The sequence below is a fragment of the Somniosus microcephalus genome, chromosome 4 (genome assembly GCF_052327205.1).
Source record: "Somniosus microcephalus isolate GS21.2 chromosome 4, FLI_Smic_1.0, whole genome shotgun sequence".
In the NCBI taxonomy this organism is placed as follows: domain Eukaryota; kingdom Metazoa; phylum Chordata; class Chondrichthyes; order Squaliformes; family Somniosidae; genus Somniosus; species Somniosus microcephalus.
In genome coordinates this window covers 16,937,842-16,963,814 of record NC_140990.1, presented here as the reverse complement: position 1 = coordinate 16,963,814, position 25,973 = coordinate 16,937,842, and the positions used below count along the sequence as shown (strand labels likewise).

The 25,973-nt window shown below is 46.4% G+C and overlaps 2 protein-coding genes and 1 long non-coding RNA gene across 3 annotated transcripts in view; 1 reads left to right on the top strand and 2 right to left on the bottom strand.

Annotated features, from left to right (window-relative positions):
• Positions 1–392: 392 nt before the first annotated feature.
• The window catches only part of LOC147118347 (uncharacterized), a 611,376-nt gene continuing 585,795 nt past the window's right edge, over positions 393–25,973 (bottom strand). Inside the window, exons 15-18 of the mRNA XM_085983890.1 lie at positions 3,830–4,126; positions 3,423–3,740; positions 2,190–2,510; positions 393–1,127 (exon numbers count right to left, since the gene is read on the bottom strand). Coding sequence (XP_085840016.1) covers positions 742–1,127; positions 2,190–2,510; positions 3,423–3,740; positions 3,830–4,126 — 1,322 coding nt within the window. The 3' untranslated portion in view covers positions 393–741. The remainder of the gene's footprint in view (positions 1,128–2,189; positions 2,511–3,422; positions 3,741–3,829; positions 4,127–25,973) is intronic.
• Positions 6,663–17,285, bottom strand: LOC147118350 (splenic IgW, short secretory form-like). Its single transcript, XM_085984409.1, has 4 exons — positions 16,027–17,285; positions 9,140–9,466; positions 7,526–7,831; positions 6,663–6,792 (listed from the first exon to the last, which is right to left on the bottom strand). The coding sequence occupies exons 1-4, from the start codon at positions 16,211–16,213 to the stop codon at positions 6,674–6,676; spliced, it is 939 nt and encodes a 312-aa protein (XP_085840535.1). The 5' UTR covers positions 16,214–17,285; the 3' UTR covers positions 6,663–6,673.
• The window catches only part of LOC147118349 (uncharacterized), an 84,751-nt gene continuing 70,147 nt past the window's right edge, over positions 11,370–25,973 (top strand). Inside the window, exon 1 of the long non-coding RNA XR_015077904.1 lies at positions 11,370–11,529. This is a non-coding gene — a long non-coding RNA (uncharacterized LOC147118349). The remainder of the gene's footprint in view (positions 11,530–25,973) is intronic.

The following is a 25,973-nucleotide window of genomic DNA, read 5'->3' as shown; positions in this document are numbered from 1 at the left end:
CCTGTGCCAATATTTATCCCTCAACCAACACCTAAAAACAGATGATCTGGTCATCATCACATTTCTTATTGTGGGAACTTGCTGTGCGCAAATTGGAATTGCTTGACAAAGAAAGACCAAGGTCCATCTAGTTCGCCTTCTGCCATCCTGGGAGTCATGTGAAACAATGATAATGGAGTTGTTGAGTAATCATAGCAATCAATCTCTTATTCATTAGTCTACAACAAATCCAGCCATGAGGCGAAGAAACCCCAGTGATGCAGAGCTTTTGTAACCATAGGTTCAAAGTCACCTGTTCCTCCCAAGCAGGCGACACTTAGCACACCTCATGTCCCAAGTTACTCATTTACTGTCTCCCAAAACACAGCAACAATGAACACCCGAAACTGAAACCTTTTCACATCTTGTTTATTGAAATTGGATCAGTACATTGACACTTTGTTACATACATTTAATCCTCCGTGGGGTCGCACAGGTTTCAAACTTGATCAAACGCAGCACAAAGAAGTTTCAAAAGGATCTCCAGACCTTCAGAGATTTGGAGTAAATGATGTTTGTTGCCTGATTTGATCCTTGAATATACATTTTTTTCCTCAATGACTGAAGGCCTGATTTTGATCACGTTTTAAGTGTTCTACTACCAGAAGGGAGATTTCATCGTGATCACAACAACCCTCTGGTAGGGTTAACCATCCATTTACAGGGATCATATATATGGGGGATTGATTAAATCATTCGATATCATAAACAGGATTTAAAGCTATCGGTTAGAACAAGTGAGACGTTGACCAGGGTGGGTTTGCTGTGAGATTTATTGATGCTCCTGAACAGATTTGTTGTGACTGACTCGTGTCCCACCACACAGGAGAAAGTGGTGCCGCTGTTCCACTGGTCTGCGGGGACCGTCAACCGACTGGCCGCCGAGTTCCAGCCATTTTTATTGTCCTCGATCACCGGCTGGGTCGTGAACCCCGACTTCAGAAGGGTATCGTTGGCCATCCAGGCCATGTAGATCTCTGCGGGGGCGAATCTGGTGACCAGACACACCAGGGTCGCCGTCTGATCCGTCTCCATCTCATCTGGTGAAGGGGGGAGGAGGTAGACTTGAGGGCGAGTCTTAGCGTCAACTGGAAACAGAGACAACCTTGGTTAGACTAAGTCTTTCACTCATCCTGTATTTACGTTCTACTCTTACACAATCCTGGGGCACTTTTGCAGCCTATATCTGAAACTAAAGGCATTTCTCTTTTTGGGGGTTGCGGTGGGGGAATCTTCACTCTTGCTGATTTTAAAACCTCCTGTGAGGTTACTCTGTTCAGTTTAAACATCTGGAGCCAGTGAACAACTGGGACTCTGCAGAAAAAAGTGTCAAATGGTTATTAGGGACCAGGCTGTTCTTCGATTGATAGATTTAATCAAAGTTCTCAAAATCATGAGGGGTTTCAATAGAGCAAATAAGGTCAGTAACCAGATGACACACATTTAAGATGACTGGCAAAAGAACCAGAGGGGAGATGAGGAGAATTTGTTTTACTCAGCACGTTATGATGATCTGGAATGCACTGCCTGAAAGAGGGTGGTGGAGGCAGAATCAATGGTATCTTTCAAAAGAGAATTGGACATATTCGTGAAAAGGAGAAAATTGCAGGGCTGTGGGGAAAAAGCAAATGGGGATAATTGGATAGCTCCATCAAAGATCGGCACAGACACCATCCACCTAATGGCCTCCTTCTGTGCTGTATGATTCAATGAGAAACACCAGAGACCCACTTCCCAGCCCCTGCTTACTGTTGCCAAGAGGTAGGCCCATGGACTTGCCTGGTCCTGTGCCGTCTGCTCCACGACCCCTTCCTCTTAAGGGATTTGCTTGTCTTCAACCTACGCCTCAGACAGACAATTTCCCTCACCCTTCCTCCTGACTCGGGCTCTTCTTAATGTTGTGAAAGCTGCTAATCCCTCTGCGTCTATCCCATCGACATGAGCTCATCTCACGGGAGCCAGTGTGTTTTGGGGCGAGGCCATTGTAGTGATTTGGGATTTTTTCTGATCCATTTCTTAGCAGGGTTCGAGCATCTCCCAGTCTTTAAACACGCTCAGACACCCCATACTAGACAGCTTACCGCTAGATGGTAATAAATCATTTCATTTGCTAAGATCAGACACACACACCGAGCTCCGTCCACACGTACCTTGTGCCTTCTTGATTGACCTCTTCTCCGGTGTTGGCAAACTCTCATCCTCCACCAAACACAAATACTCAACCCCACTCTCCCACTCTGCGGCGGGGACTGTCAGTCTGCTGAAGATCATGTCTTTATCTCCAATCCTCTCAGGCCCCTGAGTCTTCACCCCATCTTCTCTCTTGCTTCCATCCACCTGCCAGGTTACCCGGACCCCCTCTAAATCACCGTGAAGCACCTCACAAAGAATGGTCGCCGTCCTGTTCCTCCAGATCTCTTCGAAGGGAGGCTTGCTTACAGTGACCAAGATGCTGGTGTACAAACATTCACCTGGGAGAAATATTACAATTATTATTTCATGATTCCCTGATAGGATGTGGGCATCGCTGGCAAGGCCAGCATTTCTTGCTCATCTCCAGAGATTCACTGAGTGTCTTGCCGCCCCTTCAGTGTGGAGCTGGAGTCACATGTGGGGCAGACTGGTGAAGGACAGCAAGTATCTTTCCCTAAAGGAACATTAGTGAACCAGTTGGGTTTTTCCCGACATTCCGACAGCTTCACGGTCACTTTTACTGATACCAACTTTTTATTTCCAGTTTTTACTTTTTAAACTGAAATTCAAATTCTCAAACTGCCTTGGTGAGTTTTGAACTCAGTTCTCTGGATTATTAACTGTGTCAGTCTCAGCTCACTGGCAGCACCCTCTGCTCGGAGTCAGAAGGTTGTGTGTTGGAGCCCCACTCCAGAGACTTGAGCACGACACTCCCGGTACTGAGAGAGTGCAGCACTCTCGGACGTGTCGCCTTTCATACGAGACGTTAAACCGAGGCCCCGTCTGCCCTCGCAGGTGGGCCAGAGCGGAGATACAGCCACTATTTTGAGGAAGAGCTGGGGAGATCTCCTCTGTGGCCCGGCCAATATTTATCCCTGAACCAACAGCATGAAAACAGATTATGTGGTCATCACCATATTGCTTGGCATGTTCCCTACATTACAACAGTGACTACACTGCAAATAAAAATTACTTTGTTGGCTGTAAAGCGCTTTGGAACATCCTGAGGTTGTGAAAGACGCGACATATATGCAATTGTTTCTTTCTTTGCCCAGGCCTCTGGATTACTAGTCCATTCACATAACCACTACATTACCTATGTCGTTAGTGTTGAACTTGTCTGGCCCGAGTAGAGTTTATCGCAGTGGGGACAAAGGATGTCAATATTGGAGTCAGGCCCAGGACCCTACCTTGGACGTTCTTCACATCCCGGCTTGTGTTGGTGTTGGAGGGCGGATGAGACACTGTACAGCTGAAGACTGAGCCTTCCCTCCACTCCTCTGTACTCAGAGTCAGGAAGTGCCTGGCACTGAACGTCCCCGCCTGCTCCAGAGCGGTGAGTGCAGCGCTGGTGTTGGAGGAGATCGGAGAGCGGTCTTTCTCCCATGAGACGTGTAGGAGGTCCGGGTAGAATCCAGTGATCACACACTCGAGTCTGGCCGTGTTCTTACTCTTGGTTTCTTGGTCTGGTGGAGGCAGCAGTCTGACCGTGGGACGTTTTGTCTCAACTGAAACAGACGAGCAAAGAAAGAAAGTGTTAAACTCTTTCCCTCAAGGTTATCAAAGGCAGGCGTTAAATTTATGATCTCTTGCCCACCTTTTCCACTTGTCCGTTTTGACACTGGCGAAGATGAGGCAGCACATTGGGCGGAGCACACGTACTCTACCCCACTGGTCCACTCCTCCACGCTGGTTCGCAGTTGGCTGATGACTGTGTGCTGGGTCCCTTCCACTCTCGGTTGCTGGGTCACATCCCCTTCTCTTCTCTCCCCGTTCACTGCCCAGGAGATTGTGACCTCTCTCGGATCAGAACAGAGCACTGTACACACCAGGGTAGCAGTCTTGTTGATCCAAACCTCTTCAATAGAAGGATTTCGAATAAACACAGATATTTCTGGGAATTGGAAAGGGAAAACTTCAGAAGAATGGACCATGTCTGGTGTCAGTGGGCTTCAGAATTTTAGGAGAACCTTTTCTATTGATAAGTGATGGAAGGTCAGGACAGAAGTCACTTTAAACAGTTTAAACCAGATTCCTTTTTAATCTATTATATCTTGGGCTGATACTGGATCAAGCCATACTGCAGCTAAATTTGTAGGAACATTAGAAAATCCCAGCATTGTTTGAAAGATATCTTGCATTTCTTGGCTTGCAAGTTTTCACTGAAAAAACATATTTAGCATCAAGAACCCGCCAAATCCATTTTGAATCCATTTCCCGTAACCGTGGCCAATAGATCCGCAGTGGGGACTGCAATTGAGTTGTGGGGCTGAATGACATTTAGATGCGGCGATGCTTAACAAAAGAAAAACAGAATAAATGCATGTTTGTATAGAATCCCCGTGGGGCTATGGATTTGGATTGATTTGTGACACTGAGCACACTGAATCCATGAGGACCCCTCTTCTCCATTCAGAGTGAGCCTGGGATTGCCTCAGTTTTAAAATTCTTGTCCTACTGTTCAAATCTCTCCCGGGCCTCGCCTCTCCCCATCTCTAACTTTCTCCAGACCGACAACCCTCCGAGAACTCTGCATTCCTCCAACTCTGGCCTCTTGTCCATCCTCCCTTCCCTTCGCCCCAGCATTGGCGGCTGTGCCTTCAGCCACCTAGGCTCTAATGTCTGGAACTCTCTCCCTAAATCTCAATGACCCGCCACCTCTCTCTCCTCCTTTAAGACACTCCTTAAAAGCTACCTTTTTGACCAAGCGTTTGGTCACCTGTCCTAATATCTCCTCCTTTGGCTCGGTGTCACCTTTTGTCTGATTATACTCCAGTGAAGCACCTTCGGATGTTTTACTACATTACATTTTCTCCATTGACTATATTTAACACAAGCTGCTGTTGTTGATGACTCCCCGTCAAGGAAGAACGTTAGTTTGTAACGGCAGAGCAACCCGTCAATCAGAGGAAGTAACAGAAGTCCCCCTCTTGCTGCAGGTTGGGGATCATTTCTCCATAACATGTACTTCCCCACAGTTCATGTCCGAGCCATTGGACTAGGAAGAGAATGATATTTTCCCCCCTTGCCACTCGCCTCCCAAAGGGCCATTGTCACTTCAGATATCCCGCTGGTCACTGCATGTTCTGTGCACCATTCACACACACTTTCACGGTGCAATTCAAAACTCAGCTATCTGCTCTGATCCACATCGATTGTTCACCCTCTGTATGATGTTAACACTTGGGTCAAGTTGACCATCTTTGTGTCAGGATCAAAACCTTTTTTGAAAACCTGAGCACCTTGAATCAAGTCCTCCGGCTGCAGTTTGAGCTGATGTTCAGCACACACTGTCTGTCTCACAGGACTGTCTTTTATTGACTTGAGATGTTGTTTCTCTCCCCCGCATTTTAAACAAGATGGTTAGCAATTTCCTTTCAAAAACACGGACGGACTGGGATTGGTTACGTTGAGGCTGGTCACCGTACAGAGTCAATGATTTTTATATATAGTCAATGATTTGTAAACCTAGGTTTAATATACACCGTATACAGTCAATGATTTGTAAACCTAGGTTTAATATACACCGTATACAGTCAATGATTTGTAAACCTAGGTTTAATATACACCGTATACAGTCAATGATTTGTAAACCTAGGTTTAATATACACCGTATACAGTCAATGATTTGTAAACCTAGGTTTAATATACACCGTATACAGTCAATGATTTATAAACCTAGGTTTAATATACACCGTGTTGATGTTAAATATTCCGGTTTTTGTAAGCGGCTCAGCCCTGCCTTACATTAGTGACCAAGTCTCGACCTTTAACAGTCCCGGGTGGTAGGCGGTCTCCCATCATAAAACCTCACAGGGTCGGGAGAATCCCCCCTATTATTTCAAGATGCTGATATTATTGGGTGAGCGGTGTTTAATTCGGTTTTACCCTTGCGGGGAAATTTATAAAAACACTTCCCTAACTTGAATTCCTGGTGAACATTGAGCTCCTGTCGTTGACTAATGTCAGTATCCGGGAGGGGAGTGAATGGAACTGTTTCTATTTCTACTACCCAGAGTTTTTATCTAAAACTTACTGGGTGATACAAGGCACCAGTTGGATCCCTGTGTCCCATCTCACCAATTTGCCTCAGGACCAACATCATTCAAGGGGTCACCCACCCTTTTACTGGATCAATGTGACATTTCTCCCCCACTCCTCCCACCCCACTGGGCGAGAGATGGGCTTCCAATTCTTGCCAACTAGAGTCAGACCAGAGAGGCAATGATCAAGCTGTGGGGCCGGGGCCTGATCCAAAGTGACCCGGTACAGTTCACAACAAATGACCATACAGACAAGGTGTGGATTGGGTGGGGGAACCCAAGCTCGGGCTGTGTCTCCTCCCTCTGTTTACACTTCATCCCGAGGGACACCATGGGCTGGATTTGAACCCGCCAAATGGTTTGTAATAAAATTCAACGGCCCTTCCATTCACAACCAATCACTTTATTTTGCACTTTTGTTGGAGACACTGATACTGGTGCACGGCACCACCGGAGAAGGTCACGTTAAAGGCAGTCTGTTGGACGAACTGCGGCAGACACTCACTAACGTTTACACCTGGAAGAAGAAAAGTTGCAGATTTAAGCGTTATACATTTCCACCTCCCCTCCCGTGCTGGGAAAGTGGGAGCTCCACACGGCCCCTGAACTCTGCTCCATCCTGAGTTTTTAGGATCCGAAAGGCACCAGATCATGTAGACCATGACAAGCGGTTTCACCTTGTCGAGGACAGTAGAACCAGAGGTCACGACCTGTGCTTGAAGAGCGGGGGCAGGGAGAGGGTGGCGGTGGGAAGAGTCGATTCAAAACTAATGTGGGGAACCAATATTTCAGCAAGCGAGTGATCAATAGGCTCCCTCGGGAGACGGTGGCAGCAGATCGTGGCGATTCATTCAAATGCAAAATTGGATAGGTTTTTCATAAACTAACATTTGGGAGCCAGTAGAAAGGGAACAGGTAGGCGGTGATTTGAGCTGTGGACGGTGTCAGAAGGGCCGCCCGTTTTACGCACCGCCCCATTTTCCTTTCTATTGAAATCCGCGGTGAGTAAAATCGGGCGAGGCTGTGAATGGGCGGCCGATCCCGGCAGTTTCCACGCCCGGCGTGTTGGGTTAAAATTGCTCCCTTCAAGTGTCGGTTCAATAACACAAAATACTGAACATCTTGCCTCTCTCAACACGGTCGATATTAGGGACAGTGATTCACGAATTGAGGGCGAGCGTCAGCGCATTAAGTCAACACAAGGCTGAATTACTGACGGTATATTCTTTGTCCCCTCAGACACCACTTACCCTCTCGATACCTCATGCTGATCCTGTCATTGAAGCTCGAAGGTGCGTGGGACACTCCACAAGTGTAGACATCCCCTTTGGTCCATTCCTCCACAGGCACCGTCAGGTAAGTGACCGTTTCAAAGGCAGCGTCAGTTCTCAGTGTGGAATTGGGAACAACACCCATTTGGTCCACTCCGGCTTTTGTCCAGGAAACTTGTAGGCTGTCAGGATAGAAGCCGGATATCACACAGCCCAGGACAGCTTCAGTTTGATTGTAGACGACCTCCGGAGATGGAACAAGGGAGATGAGCTTTGGAGCTTGAGCTGTAACACATTGCCATATTTCAGATTACATTATGTTTTTGGCCACAGTAAAGGTGGACTCCATTCCCCCAACATCTAGAGCAACGCATGATGCCAGCCCCCTCCATATGTTGCTGATTTGCTGGGGAACACGTCGTCAGGAGGAGAACCATTGTGACATGTTGGAGAGAGCTGGGATTGGGAGAGCTGGCAGTGTACCTGGGGTCTACCAAGCGGAGCTTCCCATTCTACAGGGGTATGAGGAAAAATGCGGGTAAATGAGGTTGAGGTGTAGATCAGCCATGATCTAATAGAATGGCGGTACATGCTGGAGGAGGTGAATGGCCTACACCTGTTCCCATGTACAGATACCAGTATTGACAGTACAACTGCCAGCTGTGTATTTCACAGATTATCTTTCATATCATCCAGCAGATCCCATCAATCATTCTGAAAATCAACCTCACCAACATCCTCTTTTGACTGGGTTCTCTCTCGCCCTCTCCTGAAATGTTTGGGTACCTTTCAGTTCTGGGTTCTGACAAACGGGCCTACCTTTTCACATTTCAGATGCTGGCTGACTTGCTGCGATTGTTCAGCATTTTTCTGTTGGCCCCTGAACATCCCATAAAAGACACAGATTTAAGATTATTGGCAAAAAAGCAAGGGAGATGAGGAATTTAACAAAAGAATGTATAACCGCAGCGACTGGTTAAGATCTGGAATGCACTGCCTGAAAGAGGGCGGTGGAAGCAGATTCAATAGTCATGTTCTAAAGGGAATTGAATAAATACTTGAATAGGGAAAATTTGCAGGGCTTTGGGGAAAGAGCAGGGGGAGTGGGACTAATTTGAAACCTCTGATACTGCTGGCACAGGTGTGATGGACCGAATGGCCTCCTCCTGTCCTGTGTGATTCTATGAACCAGGGCCTGATTGGGAGTGGGGGGGGGGGGGGGGTGGAATCTATAACTGGACATGGGCAAAGACGCAATGCAGGCGGTATCACATCGGTCACCCGTTACACGCTCCGCCCGATATTCAGTTTCATTGATTTCAGTAGAACTGAATATCGGGCGTGTCATATCACGGATGGCAGACGTGATTCCAGCGGCATTGCGTCCCTGCCCTTGTCCAATTTCATGTGATTTCTCATTGTCCTTTATTTTGTTACCAGCAGCACTGCTGGTGTCCAGGGATAGAATATAAGGGCACAAGAACTCATTCGGGTTCTATTCTTCAGCAACCTCCTACATTGGTTGGTGAAATTCTTTGCCCAATTTCGTCCCCCGACACTAGTGCAGTTTTAAAAATGGCAAATTGTACTAACGTTTAGGTTCAGGTTTAGGTTTTCGGGTCTGAGCTTCCACCATTTCATTTGACTTGTAGCCCGCCTTGCAGTGGTAGACCCTATTGGTGTTCCAATCCGACGCAGAGACTTTGAGCACACTGCTCATCGTGTACTTCTTATTTTGACTCAAGACTGCCGGATACTTCTTGATTCCAGTAGTGATGTCTCCACCGATACTGGACCATGTCTGACTGATGATCTCGGGATGAAAGTCCTTGACCAGGCAGAGGAGGCTGATCTCATCTTGGTTGGAGTTCCTGCCGCAGGAAGGGTTGGAGATGTAGACCGATGGTGCGGACTGGACACCTGGAACATAAATAGATGCACACAGATAAGTCCAGTAAAAGAATGCATTACAGGTGGACACAGAAGGAGAGATTACGTTATATATAAAACCAGCCATTTCCAAAAACAACAGATGGGTGGGAAATGGAGGCCAATGCAAAGGTCAGCATTGGGTAACTTTAACCGAACTCGCCGGGCGACAAACCCGCGGGATTGGGTGGAATGCCGTTTTTACACCCCGCCCAATATTACTCTCCATCGACTTCAATAGAAAGTAAAATCAGGCAGGGTGTGAAACCAGTGTTGCGCCTGATCACATCAGATTGCCGATGGGTGGGTTAGGTTAAAATTGCCCATAAGGATCACTAGAAAGCCAAGAAAATGCAAGGGCCCTGTAGAGCCGGAAGACTGGCTAGAAAAAAGCAACGGCAGTTAAAATTGGAGAATCCGATTGAACCAAAAACGAGAGCAACATTCTTTGCAACGACACAGGCTTCAGATATAATGCAGAAATTGTGAGGTGAGTGGATTTAAAGCTAGGGAAAAAAAAGTGGGAACCGGGAATTTGCAGTCAAGGGAATAGCAGAATGATCGAATATTGACTTTACATGAAGGCTTATTCAAGGAGATATATTGTTGAAATCTTGTTTTCAGGTAGAAGGCAGAAAGCTGCAAATAACAGTGGACACCATTTAACAAAACGGTCAATATTTACAGTTTCATTTTTAAAAACCCTTTTCATAGTTAACAATTTTGATGGTTTCACAAGAAATTTTGCACTATTGGTACATGATTCACAGGGATAGAAAGGAGGGCGGAAGAGAGAAATTGTCTCTTTCTTATTCCTTTTAGATTACACATGCTAAAACTGACAGTGCCCAACCAGTAAATGGGTAATCTGATTCTGGCCGTTGGCGATGCAGCCTCTGTCACGCACAAGCCAATTCTTGCCATAAGTAAAGTGTCACAGAACAGAATCCATAAGATATGGTGCTAGACAGACAATGTGGAAACGCACAGTATCCACTGATGGCTTCTCGGCTTTGAAATGGCTCATGAAAGGTCTTAAGAACCTTGCTATATTTCATAGGTATGAGCGGCTTAGGAACATAGGAATTCCCGGACCATGAAAGACCAAGATTCAGCTAGGTGGCCTTCTACCATCCAGTGTGTATGATACGATAATGGAGCTGTGGACTCATTATAGCAATCATTCTCTTATTGAGGAGTCTACAACAGACCTAGACATGAGGCGAGGAAACCCCAGTGGTGGAGAGCTGTGGGAACCGTAGGTCCAAAGTCACCTGTTCCTCCCAAGCATGCTACACTTACCACATGTCATGTCTCAAATCACTCGTATACTGTCTCCCAAAATGTTACTTTCTGGAGAAAGGTTTTCCTAAACAACCCCCTCAAAGTTGCCTATTTTACAAGAAATGGAGGCAGTGTGCATGGGGAATAATAGAGCTGGATTCAGGAGGACTTCAAGCCTGGAAACTGTTAATGAGCTACCACAGGCTGACACTCCAGGGCAGGGCTGAGGCAGTGCTGCACTGTCGGAGGTGCCGTCATTCAGATGAGACGTTAAACCAAGGCCCTGCCCGTCCTCTCAGGTGGGATGTTAAAGATCCCACGACACAATTTCAAAGAATAGCTGGGAAGTTTTCCCCAGTGTCCTGGCCAATATTTATCCTTCATCCAACACCACTGAAACAGATTGTCTGGGCTGTTTGTGGGATCTTGCTGTGTGCAAATTGGTTGCCACGTTTCCCCACAATGCAACAGCGACTACACTGCAAACGTACTTCATTGACTGAAGCACTTTGCGACATCCTGAGGTCGTGAAAAACGCTTTGAATTCAAGTTTTTTTTTTTTTTAAATGTAAAACAAAATCAAAATACTGTGGTTGCTGGAGATCTGAATAAAAGAGTTCTGATGAAAGGTCATCGAGCTGAAATGTTAACTCTTTCTCTCTCCACAGATACTGCCTGAGCTGCTGAGTGTTTCCAGTGTGGGTGGCACGATAATATCAGTCATCATCATTTACAGTCGAGGATCTTTTACAACCTGGGACCAGTGGGCGGTAAGTGTGGGTCAATGTGGATCAGTGTATCAAACGGTGTCGTGGCGTGGTGATCAGGAAATGGATCTGGGGAGAACTTTGAAAAATCCCATAAAACTCTTAACATAGTGCTGAAGTACTACAGTAAAGAGGCTGAACATGAGCTTGGCTGTATCAGCAGAGAACTGGATTTAAAAAGAAGATATTGGGGGTGAAATTGGTTGGGGTGGTTCTGCGAAATGATCGATGGTGAATCGGCAGCCTGTGTTACAGTCGGCCCGATTTTCATTCGATTGTAGTCAATGTGATCAAAAATCTGGGCGGGTGTGTAACGGGCGGGTGATTTGCTATCACCGGTTTCGTGTTACGGCCCGAGACCAATTTCACCCCCCATTGTATCGTGGGTGGTTGGTCAAACCTCGTGTGGAGGTCTGTGTGCAATCCTGGATCACCCAGCGGTGGCAAAGGACACTCTGGTCCACGAGAGCTTACAGTGCTGTGGATCCAGGATGGTTCCCAGTATTAGGGAGGTAAGTGAGGGGGAAAGATTAAGCAGCCTGGTGTTACTTTCTTTGGCAGAGATGAGCGGGGTAATGTTCACTTTGGGCAATGCTGTAAAACGGACAATATCCGTCGATTCAGCCGTGGCTCAGTGGGCAGCACTCTCGCCTCGGAGTCACATGGTTGTGGGTTCAAGTCCCACTCCAGAAACTTGAGCACAAAATCTAGGCAGACACTCCAGTGCAGTGCTGAGGGAGCGCTGCCCTGTCTGAGGTGGGGTCTTTTGGATGAGACATTAAACTGACTCCCCAGTGTCCTGGCCAATATTTATCCCTCAACAAACATCACTAAAAACAGATTATCTGGTCATTATCACGTTGTTGTCCGTGGGATCTGCTGTGCACAAATTGGCTGCCGCGTTCCCTACGTTACAACACTGATGACACGTCAAAAGTGGTTCATTGGCTGTAAAGCGCTCAGGGACATCGTGAGGTCATGAAAGGTGCTATATAAATGCAAGTTCTTTCTTTCACAACCACTTTTGCTGCATGACAAAAACAATCTTGGTTAATATAACAAAGGACCTTCGAAACCTAACCCAGTTGGGTGATAAAGGATGACATAGAATTGGCACAGCATTTCCTTGGGTGCTGAACTAAGAACTAGCAGCTCATTTGAACAGCAAAGCTCAATAACACATCAGAAATGTATTCATAATCTAAACCCGGACCAGTCACTGACTTCACAATAAAGGAAAATTTATTCAGGCACGGAGCGTCACAAAATATTGTAATTCAACAGAGCTGGTGTTTCTTTCAGATAGATAATAACTAATGTGCAGACTCCCACAATTAGGACCCCATAGAACGTTCAGACCTTCTTGGTTCAACTATTTTAGTTTGAGGTTTTGTTTATGAATCAAACTGCAGCAATTTGCTTTCAAATCTAAAGAACTACATGTGGTCTGAAGTACCTGCCCTGGGAGTGTTTGATGGGACAGTGTAGAGGGAGCTTTACTCTGTATCTAACCCGTGCTGTACCTGCCCTGGGAGTGTTTGATGGGACAGTGTAGAGGGAGCTTTACTCTGTATCTAACCCATTCTGTACCTGCCCTGGGAGTGTTTGATGGGACAGTGAAGAGGGAGCTTTACTCTGTATCTAACCTGTGCTGTACCTGCCCTGGGAGTGTTTGATGGGACTGTGTAGAGGGAGTTTCCAAACTGATGTCAATGGAAAGCTGAATCAGGCAGTGTGTGAAGCGAGCTGCCGATTTGCCATTGCCCGATTTACTAAACCACCCAAAATAAATTGCACCTTCACAGAATGATGCGGCACAGAAGGAGGCCATTTGGCCCATCAAGCCTCTTTGGTAGAGCTAACCAATTAATCCCATCCCCTGCCATTTCCCCATAACCCTGTAAACTGTGTTCCTTCAGGTATTTAATCCAGTTCCACTTTGAAAGGTACTATTGAATCTGCTTCCACCGCCCTTTCAGGCAGTGCGGTCCAGATCACAACAACTTGCTGCGCAGATAAAATGTTCGCCTTAAATTTTGCCCCGCATTTATTGTCTCCAAAACTTTCCCCACCACCGACACCAGGCTCATTGGCCTGTAAAGTGTGAAATAATCCTGTTTTTAATTTGCTCCCTTATCCCCTCCACCTGCTTTCTCAATTCCAGTCAGAATTTTAAAAACTGCTTCCCCCGCAAAGAAAACAAACTGAAACCTCCTGAATCCTAACAATGAATCCCAAGATCTTTGAAATATCCGTTCAATGCTGACTGAGGCTATGCATTATACCGGGATAGGCCTCATACAGTATTGTACCGACATCCCACTCAACCCCTCCATTAATGGAGCCCAGTACATAAGCTCGGACTGAACTGATCCTTTCAACCTCTTCGCAGAACGGTTTAATCTTTACCCTATTTGATGGGTTGCAGCACTGTTCTCTTAGGAGCGAGAGAGAGAGAGAGAAAAGCAAGAGAGGACAAGAAATAAAAAAGGGAGAGGACAAGAAATAAAAAAGGGAGAGAAAGAAAGAGCAAAAACAAAGAAATGAAAGAAGGAAAAGGGAAGGAAGAAAGGAGGCTATAAAAGACGAGAAGAAAATAAATTAAGAAAGGAAGGGGAACCCAATCCGCAGTGAGCAAATTCAGACAAGATACTGAACAATAACCACCACAAAAAAAAACACGTCTAAAAGCATCCAGGCCCAAGTGTGTCCAGTTTGGGTGTCCAGTTTTCAAAGCCTTTCTGGCCATGAAGGGTGTCATTGGAACCACACAGGCGGAGGTATTTCCAAAGCAGTTAGTTTAACTGGAGTAAGTGTTTGTGCTCAGTGATGTGTGATGTTCCCCACCGCACGGTGCAGGTTAGAATCGAGTCCAGATAGATACACGAGGTGTAATGAACGTCTACTGTCTGCGATACCCCGGCCGGGTTAGAGATGTCGATTGAAGCTCCCTTGACCTTGAACGGACCAGAAAGCTGCACCTCAAACAGATCAGCTCGTTTCCCACACACTTTACTTTAATTTGGGATACTGCCTCCAGTAAAAGGAGCGGCCGGAACAGCCCGAGTGTTAAACCTTGTTACACTAACACTGCAATAAGAGATCTTACTGCCGCCCACTGGACTTGCACTCGGTGATATTTAATACATTTAACCCGATAATTGTAAACATCATTGAAACAGTGAACAGAAAAATTTGATACCAATAAATTGACAATTAAACAGATCAATTACTGTTATTGCCAAAACAATGATTTCAACTGAAAGAAAGACTTGCATTTATATAGCGCCTGTCACAACCACCGGACATCTCAAAGCTCTTTACAATGAAGTACTTTTGAAGTGTAGTCACTGTTGTAATGTGGGAAACGCGGCAGGCAATTTGCACACAGCAAGGTCCCACAAACAGCAATGTTAGCCAGGACACCAGGGATAACTCCCCTGCTCTTCTTCGAAATAGTGCCATGGGGTCTTTTACATCCACCCGAGAGAGCAGACAGGGCCTCGGTTTAACATCTCATCCGAAAGATCGCACCTCCGACAGTGCTGCACTCCCTCAGCGCTGCACTGGACTGTCAGCCTAGGTTTATGTGCTCAAGTCCACAACCTTCTGACTCAGAGGCGAGTGTGCTACCCACTGAGCCACAGCTGACACTACACAGAAACCCTTCCAGCTCTCAACCCTTGAATGTGGGTTCAGTTCGAGCGGAGGTCTGAGGCAAGAGATGAACTAAACACTCTGTTGAGAGCTCGCACACCACAGATAGTTAAACAGCTATCGTCAAGGATCAAACGGCTATTGTCAAGGATCAATAAAATACAGTGTCAACAAGACACAACCTTTTTACACATGCAGCCTGTTTCCTGTCCTGTCTGGTTAATGCTCCAAGCTTGTTGGGGTGAGACATGTTTAATAAACACATGTCCCTGTTTCTCATTCTGTGCAAACTATTTGCTCTCCATCAGCACCAAAGTATCAAGTGAAACGTGGAACTTATTCTTTTTTTACATCTAAAAGCTGTTCCAGCAACGATTTTAACTAACTTTAAACAACAGTCGGTGACACCAAATGTTAAATCACAACACAATTGGATAATGTGTTTTAACTCGGATTATAACAAACCCCTAAACCACCTGCAATGTCCTAAAGTCCAAATGGCCAAACCTGCACCAACACAGCAAGTGTCCTGAAAACTATAATCTGAATCTAGCAGAACATATTAAACCCATCCTGGAATCTGTATTAGATTCTAGAAAACATTCTGTGGGGTTAAATCTTCACCCTTCAGAATCCATCCAGTAATCAGATTTCAGCTACAGTTACTGGGTATATTCTTGGCTCTAAAGAAATCCGTCTGTCTCGGATAGAGTCGTGTAATTGTGCTAAATATCTCACCGATTCCAGGTGAATCAGGCATCACATTGTATTACTGAATTCACTAATAATGACAATAAAGAAAATAAATATCAGATAAGGAAGGAATTGAGAAGTTTGTCTTACCTGAAGTCACTGTCAGCGAGGTTCCTTTTCCCCAGTAGTCAAGATAGTCACAGTGCTCCGTCTCCTCATTCCCCCAATGCAGTAACTTAACTTGCCCACAATATCTAATAATCTCAGGGTGGTGTAAAATTAAATGTTGTTTCAGCCTGGGGGAAACAGCTTCCTGTATTTTGATCTCAAATTCCATCCTAAACCTGTTCCAAGTGTATTAATAAAGGTGGTATTTTTGCAGTTTTCCTGTCTGGGGATACCAGCTCCTGCACATTACTGAGAAACAGAATCGCCTCCTTTTGCCTTGTATTTTCCCAGGAATGGACATTTTCCTCCAACAGTCCGAGTCAGTGTTTAGATATTTGACTCCGGGAAGCACGAATGCGGAATCTGTGGACACAAGCTCTGAAGCACATGGTCATTTGTAGCGGGGGAGTTTCTGTCAAGCTCTGTACTGCTGTGGGCCATATCACAGTGCTTCACCCCAGCTCATAAACCGCAGTCATAACATCCAGCCCGAAACAAAATGTGTCAAACAACCGGCCAGTAGCTTTAGTAACTCCTCAGTCTGTATCCGTGTCCCCCACACATCAGGTGTCAAACTCGGGTTTCCGGGACTTTAAAGGAAGGTGATATAATCCACAAGGAGCTTTCACTGTTCTTGGTCCTGCAGCGGTTACTCGGTGCTTTTTCCCCCATTTCAAGTAATATCTGCAAAGGAAATTGTTTACACACCCAGATTATTTAACCGGGATCTGATTTATATCCATGGGTCATGAGGCAAAGGCTGGGGATATCGCTCGAAGAGTCCAATCTAAATAGCTTTCGCGTGGCAGGTTTTTGAATGGAGGGAGCCACCATCTCTCACACTGTGCCACCCCAGTATATAGTCACTGTGATACACAGCCGTACAATAACCTCCGCCCCTTTCACTGTCTCTGACCCCAGTCACTTCACATTGAAACGGCACTGGCACTGCTACAAGTGAGCAATCCTGCTCTCCGATTCACACTGGCAATGGTTTGGGGTGCGGTGGTTTAGTGGTTCTGTTACTGGACCAGTGACCTGAAGAACCTGGATTCAATGATCCAGGAACTCCGGAGATCAAATCCCTCTATGGGAGTTTGGGAATTTAGTTTTAAAAATCTGGGATCAGGAAAAGTGACCGTGAAGCTGTCGGATGGTCAGAAAAATCAGTTTTGTTTTTAAAATCTGGAAATAAAAAGCTGGGATCAGTAATGGTGACCATGAATTGTCATAAAAACCCATCTGGTTCACTAATGTCCTTTATGGAAGGAAATCTGCCGTCCTTACCTGGTCTGGCCTATATGTGACCCCAGTCCCACCCCCAATGTGGTTGACTCTTACCTGCTCTCTGGAATAGTCCAGCGAGCCACTCAGTTACCACCACCTTCTCAGGGCAGCAAGAGATTGGGAGCAAATGTTAGCCTTGCCAGCGAAGCTCACAACCGGAGAATCAATAAATCTATAGATTTTTAGAGGGGGGGGGGGGAGAGAATTGGGTCAGGCCCCCTTTGGGGCACTAACTTCGCCAGGGCACTACTTCCCAAAAAATGAAGTACCCCCGCACCCTAAATTAAATGGTAGCGCCCCAAGCAGGAGGTGGGGCACTGCTGGAGGCACGCCCCTTCCCTCTTGGGGCCCTCCAGTTCAATATCGCAGCACTGCGGCCGGCAAGTAGCGCCGTGGTACTGCAGGCCTCACTGCCCTTATTAAACGGGAGGGGCCTTGCGCAGTGCGAACCGGGGCCCTCTTGGGCCACCAGGGAGCGGGGTGCCAGCAAAAGAGCTCAGCACTCAAGAGGAGGGCAGAAGGGGCAGGTGCTGGCAGGTAGCCCACAAAAAAATGGCCGCCCGACACCCCCCCTTTAAATATCGCTGGCCCGGCCGCAAGTACGCCTCCCGGACCCTGTCCGGTGCTAAGCGCAACCTAGATGTGTCCCAGGCCCAGTTTCGGGCCATCCCAGGAATCTCCAGCTCATAACTTGTCTCATAGAAACATAGCAGATAGGAGCAGGAGTAGGCCATTCGGCCCCTCGAGCCTGCTCCGCCATTCAATGAGATCATGGCTGTTCATCCAAACTCAGTACCCTGTCCCTGCCTTCTCCCCGTATCCCTTGATCCCTTTAGCCTTAAGAAATATATCCAACTCCTTCTTGAATATATTTAATGAATTGGCCTCCACTGCCTTCTGTGGTAGAGAATTCCACAGGTTCACCACTCTCTGGGTGAAGAAATTCCTCCTCATCTCAGTCCTAAATGGCTGACCCCTTATCCTTAGACTGTGACCCCTGGTTCTGGACTCCCCCGCCATCGGGAACATCCGTCCTGCATCTAGTCTGTCTAGTCCTGTTAGAATTTTATATTTAGAATTATCTCCCATTTCCAGGGGCGGCAGATCCCAACTCAGCAAGGCTGGGAATTACAGCTGTGGTGATCACTGAGGGCGGGCGAGCGATCGTTCCTCCCCTTTCACTGATTCCCCCTGAGTGCAGACGGTCTCTGAGGTTTTTGTACCAGTCCAGCCCTGGTTCCTCTCACTGTGTCTCTCGCACAGTAATAGATGGCGGTGTCGTCGGCTCTCAGATTAGTCATTTGTAGATAGAAGGTGCTGCTGGCCTTGGATGGAGTAAATCGGCCTTGAACTCCGGGCGCGTAATAAATGCTGGTTGATGGGTTAGCATAAGCAACTAACCACTCCAGCCCTTTCCCGGGGACCTGTTTAACCCAGTGCATATAGTAGCTGTTGATATTGAACCCACTCACTGCACAGGACAGTTTGTGAGACTCTCCGGGCTGTTTCACAGCCGACTCGGGTTGGTTCAGCACGATTGCGGACCGGACACCTGTTAATAAAAAAGAAAGAAGCGCCCTTTAATAAAACGCGTTGAATAAACAGAGGGTCAGAGAGTCTCCGAATGAGCAGCCGCCCCGGGTGGGAATAAAGCGGCGGGACCACTCACCTGTTAGACAGGCCAGAAGGACACAGAGATAAGGAGCAATCCCCATCGCCCTGAGTACACACCGACTCTCAGACACTGCAGAAATCGGCTGCTGCAGGGCGGCTTGGTGTGGAGACGAAGTCAGTGCTGTTTAAATAGGGAAGTGGAGGGAGGGAGGGAGTGAGTGAGTGAGGGGCCCGCGGCTCGAACAGCGGCCGCACCCACTGAAAGCAGAGGCCCAGCTTCCTGTCCCCGCCCCCAGCAGCGACTTCAATTCTCTTCAAGTTATTTATTGATACAACAGGCGGCAGGAGTAATAAGATCCGGATTAAAGATCCAGTCACACGTTGTTCTATTTATTTATTTGAAAGAGGAACTATGAAATTAAATTATCAAGGGACACAAAACAAAAAAGTAAAATATTTTACAGCACATCAATAAAAAAGGAAGGTTGGGATGGGAATAATGGGCCGTTAAGGGATAATACCACAGGTAGAGAGATGGGAGAAATATTAAATCATTATTTCGCTTCAGTATTTACCAGGGAGATAGAACAGATGGACATGACATTGGATGATGAGATTAGTAATGAGATAAGTGCATGTAAAATAAAAAGATGGGATTATATTAAATAAACTAATCAAACTCAAAGAGGATAAAACCCCTGGTCCAGATGGATTGCATCCATGCATTTTAAAATAATCTATGGTAGAGATAGCAGAGGCATTTCTACACATATTTAATAATTTGTTAGATAAAGGTGTAGTGCCAGAGGACTGGCGGATAGCTAACGTAATACCGATATTTAAGAAGGGGGATGGAACATGTCCAGGGAATTATAGACCAGTCAGTTTAACATCGGTGGTAGGAAGAATATACGTACTTAAAGGAGAAAATAGAAGAACATCAGGGGGGAATTCGGTTGCTTTGTGTCTCCCGTTAGTGCCCTAAGAGGGCACTAATGGGGCGCAAAGCAACTAGCGCCCGGGCGCAGCGATGTTTGCGCCGCTCGCGAAATTGACCAGACATTTTGTGGCGGGGCTAAACACTATCGCCACGATCTCCTGCGCCCACAGATCGTGATGTCAGTCGAGTGTGCAATGGCCCAGTAGCACCCCGGACCGGATATTGAGTGGCGCCCCCTGCCTTACCGCCTGCCACTAGCAACAACAGGTTGAGGGGAGCGTTTTGCAGTCGGGAAGGGACTGGGGGAGCGCTATTTAAAGGCGGCCGCTTCCTGCCTTTTTTTGTTGGTGACAGTTTTGCACCACACATTCTGAGAGAGAGAGAGAGACTTCTGGAGAGAGTCAACGCTGTGTGAAGGAGTTTTGGATACTGAGCAGCACTTTGCAGGTTCATTTTGATTTGACCTTCCTTGTATCGATTTAGAAGAGATTTGGGGGCTGCACCCTGAGCTCTTTCCCTGGGCCTCTCCATTGTTCTTTCCAGCAGATTTGATGTCCAGGTCTCTCCAGGCCAAGATTCAAGGCTGCAATGAGCAGGGTGTAGATGGAGAGCAAGATCGACCCTCCCCTTTAAGAACTGGCCGGCGCCAGTGTGTCTGTGTTCCATTGCTGACTGACATCACATGAGCTTCGCCAGCGCTCTGAGGTAGCGCCTCGCTCCTCGGCGTTAGCACCTTAAGAGAGGTGTGTAGTGCCTGATTTAGCGCTCCAATCACCTCCAGGGGCAATAGAAGCCAAGTTTGCATTCAGAGGTGATAATTAGCGCCAGGTGCTAAACTTTGCGCCCGGCCGATAATTGCACCCCAAACGGGGCGATACCGAATTTCTCACCCCTAGAAACCAAAAACATAATCATGAATAGTCAGCATGGATTTTGAAAGGGAAAGTCTTGCTTGGCCAACCTTATTGAACTTTTTGAAGCGTTAACAGAGAGAGTAGACAATGGTAATGCAGTGGATGTAATTTATCTGGATTTTCAAAAGGCCTTCGATAAGGTACCCCATAATAGACTGCTGAACATGGTCAGAAAATGCGGAGTATGGGGACAAGTCGCAGAATGGGTTGCTGGCTGGCTTCAGGACAGAAAGCAGAGAGTAGGAGTAAAGGGTAGCTATTCACAGTGGCAGTAGGTGTGTAGTGGTGTTCCACAAGGATCAGTGCTGGGACCACTGCTGTTCACAATTTACATTAACGATTTAAACTTCGGAATCAAAAACACAACTTCTAAATTTGCGGATGAAAATAATTAAAAAGGCTAATGGAATGCTGGCCTTTCTATCTCGAGGACTAGAATACAAGGGGGTAGAAGTTATGCTGCAGCTGTACAAAACCCTGGTTAGACCAGACCTGGAGGACTGAGAGCAGCTCTGGGCAGGAAGGATATATTGGCCTTGGAGGGAGTGCAGCGTAGGTTTACCAGAATGATACCTGGACTCCAAGGGTTAAGTTACGAGGAGAGATTACACAAATTAGGGTTGTATTCCCTAGAATTTAGATGGTTAAGGGGTGATCTGATCGAAGTTTTCAAGATATTAAGGGGAACAGATAGGGTAGAGAGAGAGAAACTATTTCTGCTAGTTGGGGATTCTAGAACTAGGGGGCACAGTCTAAAAATTAGAGCCAGACCTTCCAGGAGTGAAATGAGGAAACACTTCTACACACAAAGGGTGGTAGAAGTTTGGAACTCTCTTCCACAAACGGCAATCGATGCGAGATCAATTAATTTTAAATCTGAGATTGATAGCTTTCTGTTAACCAAAGGTATTAAGGGATATGGGCCAAAGGCGGGTATATGGAGTTAGGTCACAGATCAGCCCTGATCTCATTGAGTGGCGGAACAGGCTCGAGGGGCTGAATGGCCGACTCCTGTTCCTATGTTAGCAAACCCTTTGATCCCTGCCAGTCTGTGAGAGGGGCAGGTCTTTTGACGCAGAGCTTTTCAGAACAGAACACAGACAGCAAGAGAGGCAGTCGGGCTTTTGGAAACAGAAGGCTGCTCAGTCAGGCGGGCAGACAGACAAGTGCTGCTAGAAGGTTCAATAAAGACAGGAAACTGCAGGGAGAGAGGTTCTGCAGAGGAGTTATTCTGTCTGAATCAAGATTACCCACCCAAGTGGTGGTAACATGGCGTGTTCTTTATCCTGTATCAGCACTCAAATGTAAGTTGTACAGATTGAATGTAGTGACTCTGATCATACCTGGTGCTCTGTACATTTCACTCAGCTTTGGAATAAAGCAATTTATAAATCGAACCAAAGTTCACCTCCTCTCACGGTAACTTGCATTCATACAGCACCTTTCACAACCTCAGGACATCCCAAAGTGCTTTGAAGTGTTGTCACTGTTGCAATGTTGGAAAAGTGGGAGCCAAATTGCGCACAGCAAGGCCCCACAAACAGCAATGATATAAAATGACCAGATCATCTGTTTTAATAATCACAGAATCGTAGAAAGTTACAGCACGGAAGGAGGCCATTTCGGCCCATCGTGTCCGCGCCGGCCAACAAAGAGCTTTCCAGCCTAATCCCACTTCCCAGCTCTAGGTCCGCAGCCCAGCAGGTTACAGCATCCCAAGTGCACATCCAAGTACTTTTTAAATGTGGTTAGGGTCTCTGCCTCCACCAGTCTTTCAGGCAGTGAGTTCCAGACCCCCACAACCCTCTGGGTGATGAAATTTCCCCTCAAATCCCCTCTAAACCTTCCACCAGTTACTTTAAATCTGTACCACCTGGTTTTTGACCCCTCTGCTAAGGGAAATAGGTCCTTTCTATCCACTCTATTTGGGCCCCTCATAATCTTATACACCTCAATAAGGTCTCCCCTCAGCCTCCTCTGTTCCAAGGAAAACAAACCCAGCCTATCCAGTCTTTCCTCATAGCTAAACTTCTCTAATCCCAGCAACATCCTTGTAAATCTCCTCTGTACCCTCTCTAGTGCAATCACATCTTTCCTGTAATGTGGTGACCAGAACTGCACGCAGTACTCTAGCTGAGGCCTAATTAGTGTTTTATACAGTTGAAGCATAACCCCCCTGCTCTTGTATTCTATGCCACGGCTAATAAAGGCAAGCATTCCGTATGCCTTCTTAACCACCTTATCTACTTGGCCTGCTACCTTCAGGGATCTGTGGACATGCACTCCAAAGTCCCTTTGTTCCTCTACACTACTCAGTGTCCTACCATTTAATGTGTATTCCATTCCTTGCTGGCCCTCCCCAAATGCATTACCTCACACTTCTCTGGATTGAATTCCATTTGCCACTGTTCTGCCCACCTGACCAATTTATTGATATCTTCCTGCAGTCTACAGCTTCCTTCTTCAGTATCAACCACACAGCCAATTTTAGTATCATCTGCAAACTTCTGAATCATACCCTCTATATTCAAGTCAAGATCGTTGATATATACCACAAAAAGCAAGGGACCTAGTATTGAGCCCTGTGGAACCCCAATGGAAACAGCCTTCCAGTCACAAAAACACCCATCAACCATTACCCTCTGCTTCCTGTCTCCGAGCCAGTTTTGAATCCAACTTGACACTTTGCCCTGGATCCCATGGGCTTTTAACTTCGTGTACAGTCTGCCATGTGGAACCTTATCAAAAGCCTTGCTAAAGTCCATATACACTATATCAAATGCACTACCCTCATTTACCCTCCTTGTTACCTCCTCAAAAAATTCAATCAAGTTTGTCAGACACGACCTTCCCTTAACAAATCCGTGCTGACTATTCTTGATTAAGCCGTGTCTTTCTAAATGAAGATTTATCCTGTCCTTCAGAATTCTTTCCAATAATTTTTCCACCACCAATGTTAGGCTGACTGGCCTGTAATTACTTGATCTATCCTTTTCTCCCTTTTTAAACAAGAGTACCACATTAGCAGTCCTCCAGTCCTCCAGCACCACACCTGAAGCCAGAGAGGATTGAAAAATGATGGTCAGGGCCTCTGCTATTTCCTCTTTTGCTTTGCTTAACAGCCTGGGATACATTTCATCTGGGCCTGGGGATTTATCCACTTTTAAAGCTGCTAAACCCCTTAATACTTCCTCTCTCATTATGTTTATTTTATCTAATATTTCACACTTCTCCCCCCTGATAGAAATGTCTGCTTCGCCCCTCTCCTTTGTGAAAACAGACGCAAAGTATTCATTAAGAACCCTACCGACATCTCCCGCCTCCACACACAGATTACCCTCATGATCTCTAATAGGCCCTACCTTTTCTTAATATATTTATAAAACATCTTTGGGTTTTCCTTGATTTTACTTGCCAAGAACTTTTCATGCTCTCTCTTTGCTTTCCAAATATCATTTTTAATTGCACCCCTGCACTTTCTGTACTCCTCTAAAGATTCTGGAGTATTTAGCCCTCGGTATCTGCCATACGCCTCCCTTTTTTTCTTTATCCTACCCTGTATGTCTCCAGACATCCAGGGGGCTCTAGATTTGTTAGTCCCACGATTTTTCTTTAAGGGCACATATTTGGTCTGAACCCTCTGGATCTCCTCCTTGAATGCCTCCCACTGCTCGGTCACTGATTTACCTTCAAGTAGCTGATTCCAGTCCACCATGGCTAAACCACTCTGAGCTAAGCAAAATTTGCTAATAGTGAAGTGATAGTGATGTATCTAGTATCACACCTGCACTAGTAAGACTGTCTAAAGTATTAGTACTGCACCTGCAGCAGTAACAGCACCAGGTGTCGGTGTATCACACCCGTACTAGTAACACTGTCTAAAGTATTAGTACTGTACCTGCAGCAGTAACAGCACCGGGTGTACAGGTATCACATCCGCACTAGTAACACCATCTAAAGTATTCGTACTGTACCTGCAGCAGTAACAGCACCGGGTGTACGTGGAACACAACCGCACTAATAACACCATCTAAAGTATTAGTACTGTACCTGCAGCATTAACAGCACCGGGTGTACAGGTATCACACCCGCACTAGTAACACCATGTAAAGTATTAGTACTGTACCTGCAGCAGTAACAGCACCGGGTGCCCATGTAACACACCCGCACTAGTAACACCATCTAAAGTATTAGTACTGTAACTGCAGCAGTAACAGCACCGGGTGTACAGGTATCACACCCGCACTAGTAACACCATCTAAAGTATTAGTACTGTACCTGCAGCAGTAACAGCACCGCATATCCGTGTATCAGACCCGCACGAGTAACACCATCTAAAGTATTAGTACTGTACCTGCAGCAGTAACAGCACCGGGTGTCCATGTATCACACCCGCACTAGTAACATTATCTAAAGTATTAGTACTCTACCTGCAGCAGTAACAGCACCGGGTGTACGTGTATCACACCCACACTAGTAACACCATCTAAAGTATTAGTACTGTACCTGCAGCAGTAACAGCACTGGGTGTACGTGTATCACACGCACACTAGTAACACCATGTAAAGTATTAGTACTGTACCTGCAGCAGTAACAACACCGGGTGTACAGGTATCACACCCGCACTAGTAACACCATCTAAAGTATTAGTGCTGTACCTGCAGCCGTAACAACACCGGGTGTCCGTGGATCACACCTGCACTAGTAACACTGCCTAAAGTATTAGTATTGTACCTGCAGCAGTAACAGCACCAGGTGTACGTGTATCACACCCGCACTTGTAACACCATCTGAAGTATTAGTACTGTACCTGCAGCAGTAACAGCACCGGGTGTCCGTGTATCACACCCGCACTAGTAACACCATCTAAAGTATTAGTACTGTACCTGCAGCAGTAACAGTACTGGGTGTCCGTGTATCACACCCGCACTAGTAACACCATCTGAAGTATTAGTACTGTACCTGCAGCAGTAACAGCACCGGGTGTCCGTGTATCACACCCGCACTAGTAACACCATCTAAAGTATTAGTACTGTACCTGCAGCAGTAACAGCACTGGGTGTCCGTGGATCACACCCGCACTAATATCACCATCTAAAGTATTAGTACTGTACCTGCAGCAGTAACAGCACCAGGTGTCGGTGTATCACACCCGCACTAGTAACACCATCTGA

Bases quoted from the DNA above. Each gene is read 5' to 3' on its own strand.
- LOC147118350 (XM_085984409.1), bottom strand. From the start codon at position 16,213: ATGGAATTTGAGATCAAAATACAGGAAGCTGTTTCCCCCAGGCTGAAA. The intron at 9,467-16,026 runs GTAAGACAAACT...TTTATGTTCCAG, and splicing joins CTCGCTGACAGTGACTTCAG to GTGTCCAGTCCGCACCATCG. The intron at 6,793-7,525 runs GTAAGTGGTGTC...TTCTTCTTCCAG, and splicing joins CAGCATGAGGTATCGAGAGG to GTGTAAACGTTAGTGAGTGT.